Here is a 20,524-nt window from a genome sequence, read left to right on the forward strand (position 1 = left end):
TGGCCGGTGTAAGAGGAGAGATAAGCTCAGCCTTCTGAAGTGATCTATCTTCTCCTAAATACCGGAGAGTTCAGAGGGAAATTTTGGCTGGGTGGAATATAAGTGCTGTGTTGCCTGTTGTGCTGGACTCCTGCAGCATCTGCAAACCCCTAGAAAACAACAGTATGGAAAAGATATGGCAGTACCTGCAAAATGCAGACCCCAGATATTAACGCTGCCCTGAAAACACTGCACTGGTCTGAGCCTCTGGTTGCCTATCTGGAAAACAGAATGGATATTTAATTGTCTTAGTAAAGCATCTGCTGATATAGGAATGGAAAATATGAGCTAAGCACAAAGTACCACTAATATTGAGCTATTTCTTACAGCATTGTTAACACTGCTTTCGGCAAATCATTGCTGTTGACTCACTCTGGCACTCAAATTATTTATGCTGCACAAAGTGTCAGTCTGTTACATTGCAGCACAGATTGAAAGAATAAGATAAAATACTCTAGGGAATATGGCATGAAGTTTTAACTAGCTCTAAGTAGCAGCTACTGCTAATTATTAACATTATACTTTTCATTAAATTACATTAAAATAATAAAGCATTTCAGCCACTGTATTATGTCATATCGTAATATATCAGAAGCAGCAGTGCATGCTAGTAATGTATCAGGAAATTACATTAAAAAATGAAAATAATTTAAAAAGTGAGGAAAATTAAATTTGAAGTAAAATTGTGATGCAAACCCAAGCATTTTCTACAGTACTTTTTTCATTTTGAACACTTTTTTCATTCAAATTCTATTCATGAGCGTCATGGATTTTGAGGAGAAGCAAATCCAAGATCATTCCTGGAACTTTTCGTGAGACTGAAATGGGAAGTGTGGTGCCAAATTCAAACAATTTTCCTGGTTTCTACCCTCTTGTGTTTTTTTGTGGTTCTGCATGAATACTTCCTGTCTAATACTCATGGATTATATTGCTGTACAGGGAAAACCCCAGAAAGAAAGGAATTTCAATAAAGAGCTTGTTGGCCATACTGCCATGATTTATTTTTACTACCACTAGAATTAGTATCTTTTTTTTTTTATTTTGCACATGACAAGAAAAAATGTTTCTGGTAGACAGGAAACTAGTAAAATCCTCAGGGTGAAAGTCTCTCATTTGGACTTTCTTGAAAGCCCAGGAGAAAAGAGGGCTAATGACAGCAGCAAGACTGAGGGAGCTGGATAAATCATGGTTAGGGAAGTAGAAAACGCTGATCAGCCGTGCTGTTCCTCAGCAAGTGGGAATCCCCAAGCCTTGCCACCAGAGCATTGTGTAGCCACTCAGAAACTTTCTGCAGCAGCAGTGAAGAGCCACTGCTCTGAAAAAGCACAGGCAAGTGTTCTGGTTTCCTATGGACACTCTTCAGTAGAGGCTGATAAGCTCTAGCATAGCACAAAGTGGGTCTGCAGCAGAGCAAGGATTACAGATACATTTGTTGGGCAGCCCAGACAAATGACTGGTGGACAACACCTGACCTTCCCAACAGATCCCCAGCTGGGATTTCTGTTACCTGAACAGTTCACATCATTGTATCTGCCTAGCTTTGCCAGGATCTGTAATGAAGTGTATTCAACGGGCCAACAACGAGCACAAGAAGTAACTAGTAAAGACTGAGAGCTAAATAAGGTGATCTGGATCTTCTCCTTTTCCAGGCTCCCTGGCTGTTAGTGAACCTGCCCATTTCCGGGCAAGTCAAATTAGAGCCTGTGGCAAATACCTATATAAAATCAAGATGTACATTCAAGAAATGCTATCTGATGCTGCACAACAGACCTGCAATTGTGAAAATCAAATCACAGCTTGAGAGGGGAAAAACTTAAGTTGCATCTAAAATCCTAAAGAGGATTTTAAAGGACCCCACAGAGGACCCTAAAGGGGATCCTAAATCAAGATCCATGACAGATAGACTTTCACAAAGATTAGAGACCTACAACTAGGTACTGAAACTGCACATAGGAAATCCTCAGCTCAAGTTTCTTATTAGTGCAGAGCAAGGTAAGTCAGGGTGGGGGCAGCCCTGGATAGCTCTTCCCTGAGCTCCCTTCTGTACATGACAGGCTACAGATGATTTCTGTTCCTACCTCCTCACCAGCCAACCTAATTGCCCAGCTAATTGCTGCCTCACCAGCCAAGTTAATAGCCAAGCTAAATTCAATGTTCAGATTTTCACCAATAGAAACATCTTAGAAATTTAATAGCACAACTCTTCTCCTCCCAAGGCTGCCTGAAGGGAAATCCTACAGGCAACCAGCTTTCCTGGAGCAAAGATTGATTTCATCTTCTGCTGTTTTATTTTAAAGATCCAGACCCCAGATGATGTCGTCTTTTTGCCAATTACACCCCTGTCATCACAGTCAACCGCATCCAAGAATAGAGGGTGTCAAAGGCTCTGAGCTCCAAGAAATGTCTCAGCTGGCTCTTGGCTCCCCTTGGCTTCTGGACACAGTGCACATATGCACAGAAGGCAGTCACTATCTCATGGCAAAGCTGACATCCCAATCTGTAAAGCTCGCATCATGATGATTGATTTTGATTGTGTGGTTTTGACTTTCCCACACACAGTGATAGCCCCATGTGCTGCAAACACAAATCCTATGCAAGCTGCACGTGGTGGAGGTACAATCCAAGTTCTTATTCTGCTTGTTTGCAAAAGAACCTGACCTCCCTTGTTTCTGTGACTCATTTTAGCTCAACACCTTATTGATTAAACACTTTGTTTTCATGTGCCTCTTGCATCCTTGACCTCATTTCATCCAGGGTGGGGAAGAAGTCTCAAACAGACAAGTCTTGAGAGAGCTGAGCTGTTTACTTCTGTGTTGGTATTTTGACCACCGAGCCCTACCAAAAACAATAAATCACAGAATAACTTGCATTTAAGTAGAGACTCTTAGTGGTACATTGACAGCATTTTAGCTACTTTGGACATTTCAGAGCATTTGAGCATGAGAAGATTCAACCTTGACATTTTAAGTTAATAAAGCAATTAAGATGGGTGTTGCACATTAAATATTATTTTGTTTCCTGAGCAGAATTCATAACGTGATCCCATCTGAGCATGTCGCAGCTGTAGTATTAAGCACAGACTGAGCATCATCTTAACGCTGCATATTTAACCTAGTGAATATTGTGCTTTCTTTCGTTTTGGCAGCAGGAGATAGGAAGCTCTCAAAGTCCTTGTGTGGGCTCCTGAGTGCTGCAGCTCCTGGTGAGAGGATATACAGAAGGAAGGTCCAGGGTCTTCACATAGGCTTTGTCCTTGTTGTCCTTCACCCTAGCAGGCAGAGGAGAGAGCACCAGAAGTCACTTTACATAATTGCTTCAGGTTGCCATCCATACAGTGGCATAACACTGCAGTACAGAGTGCTGAGAGGCACTCGTGGTGATGCAAGCCCTACAAAGCTGAATTGCTCCATGTTGGTGCTTAATTTGAGGAACTGTGTAAAAGGGCAATTAGAGAAATGCAATGTATTTCTTATACTTAGTTCTGTCCCAGAATACAAAGCATCTGGTACAGAGCTTGTGAAGGGACCTGTAATGCCTGTATCTGCCTCAGTGATTCCAAAATCCTAATGCAGACCTTAAAGACAATCTTTAATGTAAGGACAGGGAGCCAGAGAGGGGTGCAAGTGGGTCCTGGTGATCTGAACGGGGGGGCTGAGGCAGCATACATGCCCATGCAGCTGCTTTTCCAGCATGGAGACACCCAGGACCGGCTCAGCTGCTCTGCACCACTACTTGCCATTTCTTGTGGGGCAGATTACATTAAGCTGCGTCTCTAGTGCCACTGCATATCTGAGGAAGTTCAGATGTTTGTTCAAATCCATCTGAAAGCTTAAAAAAAAAAAATGTATATTTTCTCCATGATGCCTTTTTTTGTTTGTGCTGTCTCCTGTTATCTCCCTGGTCTGGTTTTTTGTGACTCAGTGGACAATCAGCTCCTGTGATGGCTAACAAAGAGCAGGAAGAAGGGAGAGCTCACTTCAGTAACTCATGACTATGTTTATTTTTCTCTTCTTTTGAGGATTTGTTTTATGACTCTCACTAAACTGTTTACAGAAGGTTCAACAGCTAGGCAGAAAGTAATTTGCAAGGGAACTGGGCTAAATTAAAACAAAACTGTTGGTTGGTTTCTCAGAGGAAAAAGAGCTCTATTCTGTCGCATCCGTGCTGCTCTTCCTCTCCACCCACCTACTGGGAAAGTTCAAATGCGGTAACAGGGAGCTGAGCAGGGATAAAGACTGAATGAACTGTAGCTGGTCTGGAAGATGAGGAAGCTCATTTATCCCCCAAAACTTTTTTTTTTCTGATCTTTAGTTTGAGATCAATGAGAAGGATACAGTCCTACACAAATCAGGAGTTACGTGAAATGACAGCAACAACACAAATAATAGAATTCTACTGTGTTGACTTTCTTGAGTGTCCACCAGCTCTTCCCAGCTCTCAAGGGGAACTTGAAGACCTCTGTAGACATCATCAAATAACTTATCTTCACAGCATCCCGTTCTGCAAGTGGAGAAACTGAGGCACGGGCAAGCTAAGTGGCTCACCCAATGTTGCAGAGGGGAAATGCAGTAGGGTCAGTTGTAGAAACTACCACCTACATTACCTGTCTTGCCAGACTATTGGCTGCAAGAAAGGCTGAGGGAGAGACTCACTGTTATGCTTTATGCATGATTCCTGATAAAAGACACACTTTGTGCAGCACGTGGTAAGCACAACATGGAGCCTCTTACACTGCTCTTAAATTGGTCGCCAGGTGTCCTAAACCTGTCTCAGGCTTTTGGAGGAAGATGAGCAGCAGCTCTTTCCCCAGTGAGGTGGAGGAGGTGTATCCTACCAGAACACATGTTAGAATATACAGCCCAGCTAGAGTAGAACTGTAAAAAATATCTTTATTTTGTACATTTACAGCTTACATCTCCAGCCACTAACCAGCGTTACTCCTTACTGCTCTGCTGTTTAGTGGCCAGCCATAGGCTTTGCAGGCTGAGGAACTAAGTATTGCTTTGGGCCAGTTAAGCTATGCAGTAACTGAAATGCTTTCCTGTTTGTAGATAAAGTGTTTGGATTTCATTTAGAGTTAAAATACATTTTGATTTAACAAAAGCATTATGGTATTTTTAATAAAGCCTATTGAATATAAAAATGTTTATGGAGCTTAGGTATTGGGCAAGTTCAGTTCCTGACTGCAGTCCTTAACCTCTGAAGGGTACTTTTGCTGTTCCTTTTAAATCACATGCAGTAACTATCGCTTGCTTCTGACTCTTTATTCATTCCTTAAGGGAATGCTAGTTAAATAACAGATAAGTAAATACGTAATCAATGAGACATTTATTGAATGTTAATGCTGTGTTTAATAAGGCTTAGAAATTTAAATGGGTCACATTAAGATGTAGAGTGCGCAGCAGGGAAACTTCTCAATGTCACTAACCTCAATCACAGAAAAATGAGCTAGGACCTTCAAAACTGGGACACCTTCATGACTCAGATGGGGAGGGGGGGTCTTTTGTTTGCTGCTTTTCACCCCATCAGTGAGAGGGCTTCTGACAGGGAACATCTCCACTGCAGAATGGACTGTGGTGTAGGGATTGCTGCAGTTGCAGAAACCCAAACTAAGTCCACTTGAGTCTTAATTTAGGCTAGTTATACAAGTGTGGCAGTATTCCCGTGCTCATAACCTGAACCTGGGCTTCTGAGCTCAGGCAGGAAGCCTGGTTAATGCAGCTAGACCACATCCAGGCTCAGCTGGCTTACCTTCAGACAGTTTGGCTGTCCTTGCATACATCAAGGTAGACCCTTTTTATTTTCTTCAGTGAAGACTGAGAGTATCAGTCAATAACTTGATCCCAACAGCTGGAATGTGTAGAAAAACTATTACAATAGGAATTGCAGCCACAGTCAATACTCCCAGCAGAGACGTCTGCTGGATAGAGCTAGGTGGGGTGGAAATCTCATCATTTGAGTCACTTGAAATTGGACAAAACAAAACCCTAGAGATTGTGGAGAAGGAAGAGTCCCCACAAGCGAGGAGAGAGCCTCAGTGTGGCCTGATGCAAAAGACTATACTGTCGCCTGAGATGGGACCATGCCTGTCCTCAGTAGCAGACTTGCTCCCCATATATGGCTAGAGGTCACATCCTGGAGCCCATGGGGTGCTGCATACGCTGATGTGTACACTGCTGGTTTGGCATGCTATTTTACAGCCCTAAGTGACTGAGTGTCAGGCCAGGGATGCCCCTATGGGCAAGCTACAGGCTCCCTGGAGTCTCTGATGTGGGTAAGAGACAGGCAGAGCTGAGAAACCCTGCACCATGCAGGCACAGTGTGGAGAGGACCTCCTCTGGCAGGACCCATGGGACAAAGGAGAGGGACTGGGGCACTGTTCCCCATTTCTCACCACTTCACCTCACAGCTACATGCAGAGGCAGAGGACACCTTCAAGGAGGGGAGAGGCCAGGGGAAGAAAAGCAAAGGTCCAGGGAATTTATACATTTCTTTCTTCTGTGTCTTCCCCCTCCAGCACTCTTGGCAGCCACAGGGGCTCCTCTGTCCTTGGAAAGAATCCAGCTGCCTCTCCAGGCAACACAACAGAGAGAAGATATTAGGGGCCTGGAAACTGGTTTTGCTCTTTAAGCTGGTCCTTTTCTCTGATTCACTTAGAGAGAACTGAACAGCTGGTTATCCATTGGCGCAGCTGGGGTTTTTACCTTAAGACTAATTAGAACAGTTTCACTGGCAGTGCAAAAGCTGCACTTTTTTAGGACTTGCTGAAAAGTTTAAGATGTGTCCTGGGTGCATTTTTGCAGTAGAAGCTAAATTTTACAACCATTTTTTTCCTTCCTGTAACAATAGTAATTCTACCTTTAGCCTGGCCTCATTTTTCTAGTCAAGTTTAGTCCACCTCAGTTTTTAACTGGGCCCATCACAGCGCTGTCTAAGTGCCTGGAGAACACATTAAAGTGAGGATATTTTTAATAGTAAGGGTATTTAACCCCTGGCCCAGCTTACCAGAAGGTGATGCAGAGTCTCTACCTAGAGGCAGTATCTTTCAAAATCATGCATTTTCAAGTGTGATTTCATGGGTTTGCAGGATGAGTCAGGAAGAAAGAAGGTCTATGGGCTATTAAGGTGGTTTGACCTTCTCTCTTCTGTTATGCTACAGCAGGGCAGGTGCCTGGAATTACTGTGAACTGTATTGAACAATATTCTTCACTCAACATGTTTTGACAGCCAGAAGGAGAGCAGAAGAGTTATCGATATATATGACATGAATATTGCAGGCCATAGGATCTGACCCTTCAGGAAACCCTACTTGAAAGCAGAGGCTAGTACACAATGCATTATTTATCCTCTCACGTGGTAATTACCTTTTGTCTCCCTAAATCACCTCAGCAGTTTCACCTGAAGAGGTTTCTTGAAATTCTTTACTTCCTGGCCTAAAAAAAATTTATTTTTTGTAATGGACACAAATGGCTACTGTGTTTCCCTCCAGAATGGACTGTATTTCAGGGTGAGCAGGGAGCAGTGACCTCGCAGAACTGTTCTAATGTGGATGCTGCAAGTTTCAGTGAGCCACTCACCACCATGCAACTTTGCCAGTTCAGATCAGCCAAGGATCCCACCCCAAGTCACAAAAAGCAAGGCCATCATGCCTGATGTTGCTTATATGGAAAATCCTCCCAGCCGAATCATCAGCTGTCTGGAGAGGCTGTGTTGTATTTGTATAACGGATGCTGCTGATCTGTCATTTCAACAAATTTCTTTAACGACTGTTCTGCAGAGCCTTCTTGTTGGAGACCCTGAGAACATCAGTGTGAACGTAACACAAATTTCTTCCTGTCTTTGCAGGTCACCTTTAAGAGGGATGAGAACAAATCCCCTAACTAACTGAGCATCACCAGGCACCTGACAAGTCTTATGAACATTTTCAAGAGCCAGGCACAACAGCTCAAGCACTTACTCATTTTTTGCTTAAATATTAAAAGCAAAGAGTTACAGATATTAAAAACAGAGAGTCCCAGAGTACAGGGGAGATAGGATCCATTCTGTGTGTGGAAATTGCCAAGCTTCATGTTCTACATGGTGCTTCAGATTATAAAAAAATCCTTGTAGAGGCCCATCTGTCTGGGAGCTTTTCTGCAAAATCAACTATGGAGTCAAAGCCATAGAAAAGCTTCCAGATTTCTCTGTTCCAGGCTGAGACAAGTTTGTAAATACTTCCAGAAATTGCCAACATGCCTGCAGGGCAAGGTCTCTAATGTTGACCTCCCTGCTATGAAATGCAGAGCCCCTTAACTTCTTCAGCCCTCCCCCAGTCACAATCAGCTATAAACCCTGACCTTGGGTTGCTGGAATATCTTATCATAAGGGATCCTTTTTTTAGGTTGAGAAATCCACCTTGACAGAGCCATAGTCAGGCATATACATGGGCTGCGTTGCTGATATATTTGTACAAAGCACTCCTAGTGTGGAAATAATTTATAGTGATACTAAGCACGTAACATTTTTGCACACTAACTTTTTGCCAGTATAGTTTATTCCAAAATTCCCACCCTTCCCCAAGAGAAATAAGCTGTATTGGCAGTAGCATTGTTTTGATGGTAACCCTGCATCTGTACTAGATGGCTTTGCAGGCACAACTCTTCTCCCCTAGCCAGCTAGTCTAAGTAACTTCCTTGCAAAGGGAAGAATTGAAATACACAGGCCACATGGGGCTTTGCATGGGAGCTGCCCTTCCGCCAGGAGGCTGCAGGTTCAGGCAGTGCAGAAGAGCAGCATAAGGTGCTCTCACTGCCAAGTAAGCTGGCACCAGGGAGGCTGCATCAGGAGGAACCTGTCATCAGCAGAAAAGAAGTGCTGTAAATCAGCCAGTATAAGTTACTGGGATGTTGAGAGCTGATACTGCCTTGATGGAAGGCTCCTGAGACCTGCATTTTCACTGATCCAGTGGCTCAAAATGTAAAGAGAGGAAGTATGGAGGGACAGGAACATGCAGCGCTGAGGAGGCAGAGGCGTCATTTCACTACAGCCTGCCTGCAGCAGCTTTCACATCCCCAGAGCAGACCCCAGTTCCTCAGGTGCAGGCACATTGCACCATGTGCTCAATGCTCCTCTCCTGACAGCAATCTCAGGTGGCCCCTTTAAAAATGGCTATCACTACTTTGGGAGATCACTGGCACCAGCTCACTGCCAGGAGCCAAAGCTACTAAATAGGGGTGGGAACAAGATGCTCAGGGACAGCTGAGGAAATGCTGGATAGAAATAGAGATGTTTGGTAACCTGATGGATAAAGAAGAAAGAGGGCAGGTAGAGCCAGAGAAGTACTCAAGGTGGGAACAAGCTGTATAAAAAGTCTTAGGCAGGTGAAATCTAGAAAAATTATGCTGGACTGGAGTAAAAAGCCCCTATTCCCACCCAGGATCCTGAACCACAATTCAGAGTAAATAAAGGACTTCATGTGTTGTACTGCTGAGAGAGATCACCATGAAGCAATAGCTCAGGGTCACCCACTGCAGTCTCCAGGGAAGGAGCTCACAGCCCTTCTGAGGTTAATGTGGCTGCCACCAGACTCAGTAATTTGGCATTGAGGTGAGTGAGATCTGGCATTGGGTATACACCAAAACCAATGATGAACAGAATGTATCTGTCCATACTCAGTGAAGGGAGAGAAATTTCCGTAAGCCTGGGAAGAATTTGGAGGGGGCTGATCTTGGTAGTTCAAAAAGGTCTGTGTTGGGAAATAACTTCCATGGCAATGCCTCTGAAAGGCGGGGGTGGAGGGGTTGTACTGAAGCCTTGAGCTGTGGGAGAGTATCAGATGGAGATATGCAATGCTACCACAGGCCAAAACTTGCCTGAGCCAGAGGGTGCCTACGCGTGGCTGGGGCAGCCCTGCCAAGGTGTCCTCCCTGCAGTGGACAGCATCTGCATCCCCTCTGCCAGCTGCAGCTCCAGCCATGAGAGAAGGATCTCTGGGTGCTTTGGAGCGATTGATAGTTTCAGGCTCTGGTGCAATGGAGACTTGCTCTGCACCTGCTTTGCCAGCCTTCCTTGCCCAGCAGAGATTGTTAGCAGAGGCAATCTGTGTCCAGAAAAGTAAAGCCCCCATCTGCTTCCGCATGATCCTAGTCCTATTAATGCCTGTTAGAGTCTGGCCTTTGACTTGAGTACAAAATAATTTTCACTGCAGGGGAGAAATCTTGAAGTCTCTGTTCAGTCCCTGTTTCTTCTACCTTTGATGGGAGGAACCACTGCTGCCTGCAACGACAGCTACCCCACATCACCAGGAAGTTGAGGCCAGAAGAGAAATGAGGGGAACAAAACCTTCACTAGGCTAAAATCAGTGGGAAACACGAGCAGCTAGGTATTCTATAAGCCTAGCTTTGTCAGGCAGCTAAAATCAAGTTAATAAAAGAAACAACCCAGTGAAGCCAGAAATTATTTTTTCATCTTTTTACTTGCTAGGATTCTGGGTCTGAACAGTGGCCAGCTCTCCCTTCCCCAGTATAGGGCTGCGAAGCCTGGAGACTGTTCTCCTTTATCTCCAAGCTGCTCATTGCAATGTCTGCAAAGCAGTAACAAGACATCTGATTGACCCAAATATATCAGTGATCACAGTTTCAGGAATGCTTAACATGCTGTAAATTGAACGGCATAACAGCTTGGCTGATGTTTAACCCTCTACCAATCATCTAGTTTTAAAAATATTCCAGCTTGTAAGCAGGACTATTAGCCAGCAGGATGGCTCAGCAAAACTCTGGCTTGTTCTCCTTCCAAATAGTGTAGGTAGGAGGCTGAGTATTTGGGGGAGATGCTGTTTTCCCAGCTATTGATTTAAAGCTGTAGTCATAGTATAGCCTGTTGATTAACTACTTAGCTTGCAAGAGGCAAGCTGTAATTGAAATGAATGTCATGCATAACTTGGAGCTTATCTTCACCTTAATAACAGGAAATGTAGTGTCCTTATCCATGGCAATGGCACTTCTCCAGGGGGACTTCCCAGTGCAGGCACTAGCAGCTGGATGCTCACTATAAGCATAATTCACCCTGAAAGAAATGAAAATAATTCACTTAAATCAAAATACATATCCAGCCTATGTATGGAATAAAAATAATTTTCTGCTTCTAGTCCTTTTCCAACAAGCTATGAGTTTTCCTAAAGCTATTTCAAGCTGGAAAGTGGTAGAGAACAGAGGCAATTCTGTGCCATTTCTTTGGTAAAAATATTCAGCCTCCTGTTGGATAAAAGCCTCCTGCTTAGTGTAATGGTACTCTTCTTATTGGCCACAGTGAATTGTAGCAATCACCAGCTCCAAATCACACACCTGGTGTTCACCATGCAGCTTGTGTGGCTTCAAAGGGTGAAAGTGTAAAGCATCATCTGGCAATGAAGCTTCAGGGTCGGAATAGCATGAGACCTGAATTCATGAGTAAAAAGAGGAATGATTACAGCTTGTATTGCATTTGAGAGAAGCCAGGAGAGTGACTGTTCCTCATTATTTCAGCAAGTCCCTATGTACATGAGGGACCCAACAGCCCTGATGCTCCCAGTTAAAACAGTCGCAGTTAGATGCGAGGTCTTGTCAGAAAAGGCATTGGCCACAGTTTTTGACACGGGCTGGCTGTCATGCCTGGCACTCCCGTTTCTTGCCAACAGACCCCTCCATCCAGGAGTGAGCCCTTCACGTCCGAAGGGCTTCCTACAAGTCGGTCTCCTCGGCCTGGGCCCTGCTGGGGGGGATGGGGACAGGGGCAGCGGGGCCAGGCTGTCCGCCCGGCCCTGTCGCTGCCGGCGGCTGCAGCGCGGCGCCGTGACCGGTGGGGGGAGCCGGTGCGACGCGACCGCGCGGCTCCGCGGCGGAGCGGGCGGGAAGCGCGGGCCTTGCTCCCCTCCCGCTCTGCCCGGCTCCGCCGTGGGACCGCAGGAGAAACGCTGCCGCCCGCCAACTCTGCGGTGCCGTGGGGCGCGCCGGAGGCAAGGTGGAATAAGGCATCGGCGTCTTACAGCCGGAGCTTCCCTAGGAAGGCTGCGGAGTCCCGGTTTAAAGGGGAATTTGAGGCAAAAGACAGGGAATTCAGCTTCTGCTTTGGGTTTTTTTGTTTGATTTTTTTGTTTGTTTTTGAAGTTGTTAAGGTGGATTAGGAGAGTTTGAACGTTTTTAACAAAATCCTGGAAAAGAGAGAATTCCCTTGTTCTTATATTAAAAGAAAATAAATTGCATTCCATCCAACCTGGAAGACTGTGGTGAGGTTGGAAAACTAGGAGTTGTGATATCTCAAGAGAGCAGGAAGAATTGAGGAGGTGAGAAAGGGATTTTTTCTTTTGCGATGTTTAAGATTCTGTATGTGGTGGTTTTGCTTCGCTGATCCAGCTCCAATAACTATTTTGGAGGATAGCCACGGCACTGACTGAAGAAGGGAGAGGTGTTTAATCTAACTCAGCTCACAAACATGTTCTTCCCCAGAGAGGTCTCCAGTAAAACACAGAGCAGAGCTAAGCTTCCTTGCCTTGGGAAGGGAGGAAACTGGAAACGGGGGTCAGAGAAATAGCTGCTCTTCTAATCTTCAGTACACACCCGAAAGACCTCAAAGGGACAAAAACTGAAGAGACGTGCTGGCTGTCGTGCCCTGGGGCAGGAAATCCCGCGGGGCGGGACCGTGCCCCGCCGCCGGCTCCGCAGGCTCGGAGCTTCCTCTCGCGGGGGGTGAAAATGCCAGGAAGAGCTGGTCCGCACGGCACGCGCCCTGACACACCTGATGGGTGAGCACGCTGCACACACGGGTGTGCAAGGGCGCGAACGGCACTCCCCTCCTCCAGACGGGCCCGCACCGCCTGTCCCCTGTGGCCGCCGAAGCGGGAGGAAGCGGAGGAGGAGGTGGTGCTCCGTGGGGTCTCACGGCCGCCCTGCTCGGCAGGGAGCCTCGGCATCACGCCGCCGTGTCCCGGCTTGGTCCCGGGCGTTCCGGTCCTCGGGCGAGCAGCCGTGTGTGTCCCTGTATGTACCCAGACGTACATATGCTACATGTGCACGGCGTGGCGTGTCTGTTTTGGGCGATCGCTTTGTGCGACCACCTGCCGGCTCCCGGCCCCCAGCGCCGGGCGGGGGGAGCGGAGGGGGTGCCGACCCCCCGGTGACCGCGGCGCGACCCCGCCGTGCCGGCGTGGGCGCAAGGCGGCGCGGCCGCGCCCGGAGGCTCCGCGGGCGCCCGTGCACCGGCGCGGGGGGCGCCCCGCCGGCGTGCGCGCCCCCTCCCCTTCCTCTTCCCCCTCCCCCTCCCGCGGCGTGCAGGCTCCTTTGTGCGGCCTGCAGCGGGGAGGAGGAAGCGGCGCAGCCGAGCGCCCCCGCCGCAGCGCTCTCCCTTCCCGCGGGCGGGCGGCGCGGCCCCCAGCCCACGCCACGCCACGCCACGCCACGCCACGCCACGCCACGCCACGCCACGCCACGCCACGCCACGCCACGCCACCCTTCCGCCTTCTCGACGGGGCGCCCCGCCGCGGGTGACAGCCGGCCGCCACTGCCGCGCGGGGCGTCGCCGCTTTAAGCGGAGGGCCACGCCGGGAGACGGGGGCGGGCCGGGCGCGCCCCCCCGGCTCCCCCACGTGGTGCGGGTGTCCGTGCCTCCCGGCCGCCGGCGGAGCAGGGTGCACACAGCGCAGGGCTGCTGCCAGGGTTTACCGGGCTCGCCTGCTCCCGCTGCCGCTCCCCGGGCGGCTGGTCCGGCCCGGCCCGGCCCGGCCCGGCCCGGCCCGTGGCCATGCACCAGCGCCGCGCCGAGCGGCCGAGCGGCGGGGCTGCACCGCCGCCGCGTCCCGCGGCAGCGGCGTGAAGCGGCGAGAGGATGAAGCGGGCGAGGCGGGCCGCGCCGGGCCCCCTGCCCGTGCTGGGGCTGCTGCTCCTGGGCGCCCTGCCGGGGCTCTGGACGGTGCTGTTGCGGCGGGAGGCGGCGGCGCAGCGGGAGCCGCAGCCGGAGCCGCGCCCGCCCGCGGGGCCGCCCCCGGGGCGGTGGGGCTGGGGGCGCTCCCCGGCGGCGCGGGGCGAGCCCGGCGGCGGTGAGCAGAAAACTTTCCGGACGCTGCTGGCGGTGCCGGCGGCGGTGGCGGGCCGGGAGGAGCGGGGCGGCGAAGGGCGGTTCGCTGCGGCCGGCTCGCCGCCGCCGCCGGCCGCTGCCGCCGCCTCTCCGGTAGAGCGGGGCATCTTCTGGAGCCGTGAGCTGGAGGAGCAGGTGCCGCCGGGCTTCGCGGCGGAGGAGGCGGCGGCGTGGCTGTCGGCCGCCCGCGCCGCCCGCGTGGCCTCGCTGGAGCGGGGCGGCTGCGGGCGCAGCTCCAACCGGCTCGCGCGGCTGTCGGACGGGAGCCGCGCCTGCGTCCGCTACGGCATCAACCCGGAGCAGATCCAAGGCGAGGCACTCTCATACCATCTGGCCGGGGTGCTGGGCATGCAGGAGCGGCTGCCGCCCATGGCCCTCGCCCTGGTGGAGGCCCGCGGGCGGCAGTGGGAGCCGGTGCGGGAGGAGCTGCGCGGTTCGCACTGGGCCGAAGGCGCCGTGGTCAGCATGACCCGCTGGGTGGACAACCTCACCGCCGTGGTGGCCCCCGCGCCCTGGGGCGCCGAGGCGGGCGCCGGCCGGCGGTTGCAGCCGCTGTCGGCGGGGGAGCTGGGCAGCCTGCCGCCGTCGCAGCTGGTGGAGCTGGTGCAGTGGAGCGACCTGATCCTCTTCGATTACCTGACGGCCAACTTCGACCGCCTGGTCAGCAACCTCTTCAGCCTGCAGTGGGACCCGCGGGTGATGCGCCGCGCCACCAGCAACCTGCTCCGCGCCCCTGACGGCGGGCTCGTCTTCATGGACAACGAGGCGGGGCTGGTGCACGGCTACCGCCTCCTCGCCATGTGGGACCCCTACAACGAGCCGCTGCTCCGCTCCGTCTGCGTCTTCCGCGAGGGCACGGCGCGGCGCGTCGCCGAGCTGCACCGCCGCCGCAGCGCCGCCGCCGAGCTGCGCCGCCGCTACCGGGCGCGGGAGCCGCTCTGGGCGCGCCTCGGCTTCCTCTCGGAGCGGCAGGCCGAGCTGCTGCAGGCCCGCGTCGACTTCGTGCACCGCCACATCGCCCACTGCCGCGCACAGGCCGCCGTGCTCTGACGGCCCCGGGGCGGGCGGAGGGTGGTGGCGAGAGCCGGCTGCCCGCACCGCTCCGGTTTTTCTCCCCTCCGAGGGAGCGGGACTTACTTGCCCCGGCGGCCGCCGAAGACTGGGGCGGACCCTGCCCGCCACCTCGGTGCTCGATGCCCCGCAACCGCCGCTACTGCCGGGTCCGACCCTGCCGGGGATGGGGGGGCCGCCGGGCGCGGACATTCACTTTCGGGTGCGGGTAGTAACGGGCTACCTGCCTGCCGGGGCTGTCGAGAGGAGTAATTAACCCGCGTATGTCAAGATCTCAGAAGATGCAGAGTGCGACTGGTATAATTATAGCCGAGTTCCACTCCGGGGCTCTGCTCCCAGAGCTTGAAACAATGAGAGGATTCAGCATCTTGAGTGCTTTCCTTAACTCTCTTCGTGCACTCGCCCTCATAAGAGACCTTGTAGGAAGGAAAGCTGTCGTCTTTGTCTGGACTGGGGTCGACTACCTTTTCTTTCGAAAAGAGGCAGGCGGAAACAGTTTTTTATATATTCTTCCTTTTGCAACAGCGTATTTAAGTATGAATGTTGATATTCATAGACCAAGAACTGATTGCACAATAGGGGAGCCCCTAACTAGCAAAACTGCCCTATTTATGAAGCTTGTTTCTTACTGATTCTCTTTAACGAGAGTGAACCTTTCTGCTGATTGTTAAATCTCTCTTGTCGACAAGAAGTGTATAAGAAGCCCATACTCCGTTTGCTCTTAGTCTTTGTTGTGGATGCATCTGGTTAAACTGTTTTGATTCTTAAGCGTTTGTTTGTAATCATCACCTTCATCGTTTCAGCTGACCGGTAAAGTAACTGAGTAATGGGTGACACAGGAGGATCTCCCAGGTTTTAAAAACATTGCTATGTGCTAAGACTTTGATGCAAGAGTTAAAGTGGAGGAAAAACTCTTTCATGCACTTTACTTTGACTTTTTAATTTTTTATAAAAGAAGACCTTTTTATTTTACAAAGTTTGCCTTTGGTGTACATTGTATATGTTCATAAGCTTTTCTGTAACATACTAAAGAAACTGATATTTCAGTAAAATACGTAATGTTTTGCCTTCTTTGTCCTGAACGTTTGCCTGAGCTTTGACAGGGAAGCACACACCTCCTCAGTCTTCCCTGGTGGGCAACGGAGACCACTTCCTTCCAGCTTCTCACTCCACCAAACTGAACGAACTTTTACTTGTTCCCTCCGAGGCAAGGAGGGGTAGAGTTAAGCTTTCAAATGCTACCCTTCTCTCTCTCTCTTTCCTAGCTGTTGTGTCACTGAAAGGGCAAAAGCTCTTCGAGTGGCTAAAATAGTGTGACCATTGCATACTTTAACAGACTTTTGTCTGTTTTTTAAAGCCTGAAATGGACTGCCTTGACTAGCACTGAGATAACTGAGGCAGTTAGTTTCAGCAAACTGGTATAGATGGTGTGGGCTTATCTGCCATCGGGTGCTGGGACTGGGTACCAGCCTCTTAATACAGGTCATGTCAAGTGTTACTGTACAAGAAACATCCCTGAAGGTGGTGGTTGCTTTCAGTGGGTGTTGATACTCATTCTCAGTCCTCTCTTCCCATTTTGGTTATCTTTGCAATGAAGGTTGACGCAGAATTGAAGAACAGGAAAGCTTTTCAATCTTGCTAAAATAGTTGGTGGTTTTTTCTCTACAAAAGTTTTGTTCTAGGTAGGGTGAAGTGGTAGCAGTGGGTGTACAAAATAAAATATCTGCATCTCTTGTTTGCTTTTTTACGTGTACCAATATTCATAGAAGAGGCCATTGTATGGCTCAAACTACAGCCAGAATAAGGACAAAGGACAAACTAATCCTCTTTAAACTCCAAATGCCGGTATATATCCTGCTATAATCAAACAGCAGCATAATCTCTTCTACATCTGGACAGGCACCTCTCTTGATGAAGTCAGCAGCATGCTCAGTGGCTGCTACACCAGTAGGTGCTGTCTTCAGTATGTCGAGCGCTAACCTTCCCCTGAACTCGGAGAGGGCTGTGCATTCATGCCTGCAGGAGGTCTTTAGTCTGTTAATATTAATTTATTTAGATTAAACTTCACAGAAAGACAATTTTCTGTGGCCATTACAGTGTTTTCCTTTTTTTTTTTTAATAGGACAACAGTTTCACAAACAACTTAAAATTAATGGTTGATTAGTTAGCTATACTAGATATGGCAACTGTGTGTATAAGTATTTATTTTAAAATGTACCAGCAGCCTCCAAGACTAGCTTTCATTCAACTGCTTAACTGACAAGGCTCTCTATTGAACTTGTATTTATAGTTCACTGCATTTATCTCTCCAAACAATGCACAGAATCCCATGTGACCTTCCTTTTCCATTTACATGATAATACACAATTTAACTGTGTAATTCTTAATTCTTCTTTAGTGTTGCTTTGTAAGTCGAATGCAGCAGCTCTGTCACATTCACCTCATGAAAATACATTTAAATAATGAAGTGCTGGCATAAATTTTAAACCACTGTGAAGAGCAAACTCCTGTGCCACAAACATCTAAGGTTTCATTTATGTTTAAGTACTTCTATAAGTATGGCACAACTGTGGTTTTGATGGCTAATGGGAAATAAATCTCCTTTGCAACGTCCTTAGAGCCAGAGCCTAGATAATTACACCTCTGAAGAAGAAACATGGTTTTCTATTTGGTGACTGGTAACTACCTCAAGTTATATATAGCTTACGTGTTCAAAAATGGCATAGTTGTAGGTTGGTGTGAAACTAGAGATGCTGTGCTGGAGAAGCTGTGCCCTACTGGGAAATGTGTTTATTCAAAGGGGATGGAGAACACTAGCTTGGATGGATGATGATACTTCATTTCGTTGCTGCACTTTAGTCTTCTGGTACAGATCATCATGCCAGAGAAAGTGTTGAATTACCATCACATTAGGGAAAACTTACTTTCTACTGTGTTTTCTTTAAGGCAAACAGTGCTTTGCAAATTAGTGGTCTGGTACACTTTTTGCATGATATTTTAGCTGTATATGCTGTCTGATGTTTGACTATCTTCCTGCAGAACCAAGGGGTGAAACTCTGTAAAACTTTTTGTGGTATAATTTCAATGGCACTCATCTAACTGCTTTCTTCCAGTGGAGTTTCCTTTGAGTTACAGTAATCAGACAGGCAAGGAAGACCCTTGCTTATTTAAGAGCAAGAAGACTTCAGGACCTGGAAGTTGTGAGTAGAAGGTTGTTCTCGATAAAAGGATCAACCAGTTCTGGCTGTGCATTGCTGGCAGCTCAGCAGCACTTTACCTGAGGCTCACGGAATCAGCTGTGCAACTCGTATCAGAATGGGGCTGTACGGCTTTAGGCTTCACTCAGCAGAACACGTAAGGATGCACTTAACTTCGCACCACTTTTCACAGGCTTTCAGTGAAGTATGTGCTTACAGGCTGGCTGCACTGGTGCCTCTGTCAGATGTGGGCTGTCGCACAGATCTGAGAAGACTCTTGAAAAGGTTGGGTGGGGTTGGCAGCATGCTGTCTGTCCCAGATGTGAGACAGGAGGTCTGGTTTTTGGATCTGTGGAGACTCATGTGCTTAACTGATAACACTAGCTTCAGAAAAAAACAGGAAAAAAATATCTAGAGGATGTTGTAATTTGAATGCACTTCATTCACTCCCATATTTCTGTATGTTTCCCTGATTAAATTCAGAATGCCTCCCCCAGATTTTTTCTTTCATTGGCATCTAAGGAGGCGTGTAGGGTAGGGGTTGTTACTACTCCCAGTTTGAGTTCATAGTCACTGGGATGTTACCTCCAAACCCTACTAGTGTGAAGGGAGGACCGAGTTCACAGTTTCTGAGAACTGCCTAAGGGATATCAAAATTGTGCTTGCAGTGGCTACTGCATGCCCAGCGAGCACTGGACAGCAGAGCCTGGGTGAATTCAGTGGGGTTCCCACTTAGTGAAAAAAGCAAGAGTGGCATTCACAGCACAAACCTCCTTTGCTTTTATTTGCTTGCATCTGAAGTAATTTCCAATCTGGATTTATTTTCATTGTGGGTTTCCCTTTGAGAATTTTCCTTGCTGCTTGGGAAGCTCTTCCCAGGCGCAAAGTCCCCTCACCTCTCACACAAAAGCAGCTGCCCTGGGGATGCAGCCGAGTTGACCGCTGGCGCCACACTTCCCTGCCAGACTGAGGCCGTGTCAGCCCGCTCAAAGATTTGGGAAATAACTTGGGGCCAGTGGAAGACAGTGAAAATATAGTTAGGTACACTTTGCCTTACTGGGCGTACAGCACACTTTTAACATCACCAGCACAGTTTTTGTGGTTTGCTTTCCCTTTGAAGTTCAGTGCATTTTTTTAATGGTAATAATACTTAGAATTTTCTCACTGACATTACTAGGTGGTCCAGGACTAGCTTGGATATGAGATCATATTAAGACCTAATCCCATTTTGCATGTTATTCCTACTTTGCAACCACAGCATAAAATTTAATCGCTCCTTCAGAGCTGCCCTCCCTGGGTTGCACACGGTGAACCTCCCACGAGAGCGGGCTGGGCTGCACAGTAAGCAGTGCCTGCCAGGCGCCCGCGCAGCTCCTGCGACTCTCAATGACCTAGAAAACCTTTTACCTTGCTGTTTCTGGTGCTAATGTAGCTGTCCTCACTGAAGTAATGTGCACTCATCTGAGCAGTTATTTCCCAACAGGTAACTCACGTTCAAAAAAAGGAGTATTTTGTTGTGAATCAACAGGTGTTTTAACAACCATTATCAGTCCCACCCTCAGGGACTCTTTAATCTAACTCAGTGTACTTTGCATATGGGGCAGGAACAAGGAGTTATACCTGTAATGTCTTGACTCCCTCTCGTGTTGTGGCTTTCTATTGCCCACTCCAAGCGGAGGTGCAGGATGAGCTCATGGGAAAGAAGCATACACAGAGGCCCGTGTGAATCAGGACCGCTGCTGGGTGCAGGTGTGAAAGGAGCTGGTGCAGAAAAAGGAAGGAGAGTAATCCCATCTGAAAGCAAGCCAGCGTTGCGCTCAGGGAAGAGAGCTCCAGCTGGATTATTGGAGGATGAACAACAGTAACAGGACAACAAAGAGGGTCTGATGCTGCAATTGGACTGCCTGTTTCTGAGTGATCCTGCTATTCAACCACTTCTTGTGTGTTTGGGGTTGTGGGGTTTTGTGTGTATGACACTCGGACAATTTCTGCAAGGAAATAAGGGAAGACTGACTGCAAAATGCAGCTATTGCTGACACAGGGAAAATTGAGCAGATATCTTGAAGACCCAGACCCCTCCAGTTCCTGCCCAGGGAAGGAAACGCAGGTAGGGGCATTTCAGATAGGATACA

The 20,524-nt window shown here is 48.8% G+C and overlaps 1 protein-coding gene and 1 long non-coding RNA gene across 2 annotated transcripts; one reads left to right on the forward strand and one right to left on the reverse strand.

Annotated features, from left to right (window-relative positions):
• Positions 1 to 10,504: 10,504 nt before the first annotated feature.
• Positions 10,505 to 13,039, reverse strand: LOC148057114 (uncharacterized). The gene is made up of 3 exons (XR_015702060.1): positions 11,361 to 13,039; positions 10,974 to 11,082; positions 10,505 to 10,600 (listed from the first exon to the last, which is right to left on the reverse strand). It is a non-coding gene; the product is annotated as an uncharacterized LOC148057114 (long non-coding RNA).
• A 736-nt stretch (positions 13,040 to 13,775) lies between these two features.
• FJX1 (four-jointed box kinase 1) lies at positions 13,776 to 16,262 on the forward strand. Its single transcript, XM_087746765.1, has one exon. The coding sequence runs from the start codon at positions 13,876 to 13,878 to the stop codon at positions 15,172 to 15,174; it is 1,299 nt and encodes a 432-aa protein (XP_087602891.1). The 5' UTR covers positions 13,776 to 13,875; the 3' UTR covers positions 15,175 to 16,262.
• The last annotated feature ends 4,262 nt before the right edge of the window (positions 16,263 to 20,524 follow it).

Source organism: Nipponia nippon, unplaced genomic scaffold, assembly GCF_047370975.1.
Source record: "Nipponia nippon isolate SJK-2023a ecotype South Korea unplaced genomic scaffold, ASM4737097v1 scaffold_10, whole genome shotgun sequence".
Lineage (NCBI taxonomy): Eukaryota > Metazoa > Chordata > Aves > Pelecaniformes > Threskiornithidae > Nipponia > Nipponia nippon.